We start from the raw sequence: 2,640 nt of genomic DNA on the forward strand, positions 1-2,640 counted from the left end.
CCCCTCTCTCTCCCGGTCTCCCTCCTCGCTCTCCACTCCTCCATCCATGCATCTCTCATCCTGACCCTCCTTTCTCTCTCCTCTCTGTCTCTTTCGTTTCCAGCCCGGAAACGGAGGTGGACGAGCTTGGAGTTGTTGTTGTTGTTGTTATTTTTTTTATTATTATTTGTTCCTCGTTTTTGGGAGACCCGCCACCGGGCATGGAGGATGTAAAAGACCCGCCGACCGTCCACCGGTCCTCCTCCTTCAGCATCAAGAGCCTCCTGCTGCCCTCCAAGTGCGACAGACCGGACTCCGTCGCCGCTGCCGCCGCCGCGGTCGTCGGCATCCCCGGGACCCTCTCTCCTTCGCCGGGCTCCGACTCTGAGAAGTCGCTGGAGCCACCGGAGGTGGACTCCACAGCCGCGGTTCTGGACCCGGAGAAACCGGGCAAGGAGGAGCAGGGGGAAGAGGGGGAGGAGGGCGGAGGGGGAGGCGGAGGAGGGGACGGCTCTAAGGCCACATCGGAGCAGAATACTAACGGTAATAATAGCAGCAAAAACGGGAAATATGACAAGCCTCCGTTCAGCTACAACGCCCTAATCATGATGGCCATCCGGCAGAGCCCCGAGAAGCGGCTCACGCTGAACGGCATCTATGAGTTTATCATGAAAAACTTCCCGTATTACCGGGAGCACAAGCAGGGCTGGCAGAACTCCATCCGGCACAACCTGAGCCTCAATAAGTGCTTCGTTAAGGTGCCCAGGCACTACGACGACCCGGGGAAGGGGAACTACTGGATGCTGGACCCGAGCAGCGATGATGTTTTCATCGGGGGGACAACCGGGAAGCTCCGCAGGCGCTCCGCCACCTCCCGGGGCAAGCTGGCGATGAAGCGCGGGCTGCGCTTCGCTCCTCTCAGCTTGGGGATTAACGAGCGGGCGAACAACCCGCTCTACTGGCAGATTTCTCCGTTTCTCTCCCTGCACCATCACCACCACCATCACCCGCACTACAACGGATCCTCACCCGGGTTTTTGAACCAGGCGGCCGGGTACGGGTCGCTGCTGCCCGCAGTGGAGCAGCTGAGCAACGGGGACTTGGGGCGCTCCATCCTCGGCGGGTCGGCCGCCGGCGCGCTGGGCTTGACGAACAGTTACGGGATGAGCACGTCGCCGGTCGGGCTGCTCTCCGGTCAGACTGCCGGATATTTTGTCTCAGGGACCCAACACGCTGTTGCAGGGGCACCGGGACAGCCGGGAGGAGGACCGCCGCCTCCTCCTCCGCATCTCCAGCAGGGCGCACCGGGTTTCGGCGGCCTGGCGACCAGCAGCTCCCCGCAGTCCCTGCTCTCGGACTCCCTTAGAAACAGCTCCCTACAGGCCTTCTCCCCGGGCGTGTCCGCGGGGTTCCCCGGGGTGCTGTCCCATCAAAAGAGGGTGACCCCAAACGCTTTCCTAAACTGAACTCCCTCCTCCCCTTCACCATCACCTCTCCGTGGATGGCACCGGGACGAGGACGCACAAAAGACGTCATGTTAAGGGCAAATAATAAGCGGTAAATATCAAACACTGATCGCAAAAAATATATATGAAGTGAAACTTTTTGGCCATATTCTGCCCGCAGAGCAACGGGCTTATTTAGATTTTTTCTTCGCATTTTATTGAAAAAGGGACAAACTTTTGTTACCCGCGGGTTGTACAACTGTAAACTAGACTTGCCAAAGGTAACACTTTAAGTATATTTCAAGCTATTTATATCTTGTACAAAGATTTTCAGTACTTTCTTTGAGTCTTTTATTTATGTTTTGTATTTATTGTACAATGTATTTAAATTCTATTTGTCGGTGTATACTCATCAGTATTGAGGAGGGGGGGGGGGGGGGGGGGTAAGACATACAGGGTTGATAATTATTTATGAATTTTGAGACAATCAAGGAGAAAAAAGACAATCAAAACTTTTTCTTTTCTCTTTTTTTGGGAGGAAAAACTTTTGAGTAAGTAACTAATGAATAAATGAAGCCTTAAAATCAGCAGAAACAATCAGGGGTTTGAGAGGAAAAATAAGCCTACAAATCATATCTCTACTCAGGTTTGACCCCGGACAGGCCTAATAATAATGATAATAATAATAATAATAATAAGAATGACTCCTAATAAAACCGCTCTGTGAAGAGTTCCCGTCCAAAATAATGATATCCAAACAGACAGCAAGCCTTTCCACAATATGGCAGAAGTGAAGTTCAGCTAATAATATCCTTAATGACAGAGGTGGAGCATGGATACACATGGATATATATACATACATATATATATATATATATATATATATATATATATATATATATATGTATATATGTGTGTGTGTGTGTTTTGGAACAGAACTCTTCACATGTAAAATTATGCAAAACAACGCAGCTGTAAAACCAGTTTTTGTGTGTTTTCTGTTCATCATCAACGCCCAGATTGTCCTATTCGCTTCGGTTGATTTCGGTTTGATTGTGTGTGTGTGTGTGTGTGTGTGTGTGTGTGTGTGTGCAGGCCTGTATGAGCGTAAAACCTTCTGCGCATGTGCGCCAAGGGCCCCCGCGCACACAAACAACCTCCTCATGTAAAAGACACAAAACTCATCCCATGTGCCGCTTTTGACCTGCTCCGGTTT

The 2,640-nt window shown here is 50.9% G+C and overlaps 1 protein-coding gene across 1 annotated transcript; it reads left to right on the forward strand.

Annotated features, from left to right (window-relative positions):
- Positions 1-200: 200 nt before the first annotated feature.
- foxg1b (forkhead box G1b) lies at positions 201-1,445 on the forward strand. The gene has a single exon (XM_070916549.1). It carries the CDS (start codon positions 201-203, stop codon positions 1,443-1,445), a length of 1,245 nt encoding a protein of 414 aa, XP_070772650.1.
- The last annotated feature ends 1,195 nt before the right edge of the window (positions 1,446-2,640 follow it).

Source organism: Enoplosus armatus, chromosome 12 (genome assembly GCF_043641665.1).
Source record: "Enoplosus armatus isolate fEnoArm2 chromosome 12, fEnoArm2.hap1, whole genome shotgun sequence".
In the NCBI taxonomy this organism is placed as follows: Eukaryota; Metazoa; Chordata; class Actinopteri; order Centrarchiformes; family Enoplosidae; genus Enoplosus; species Enoplosus armatus.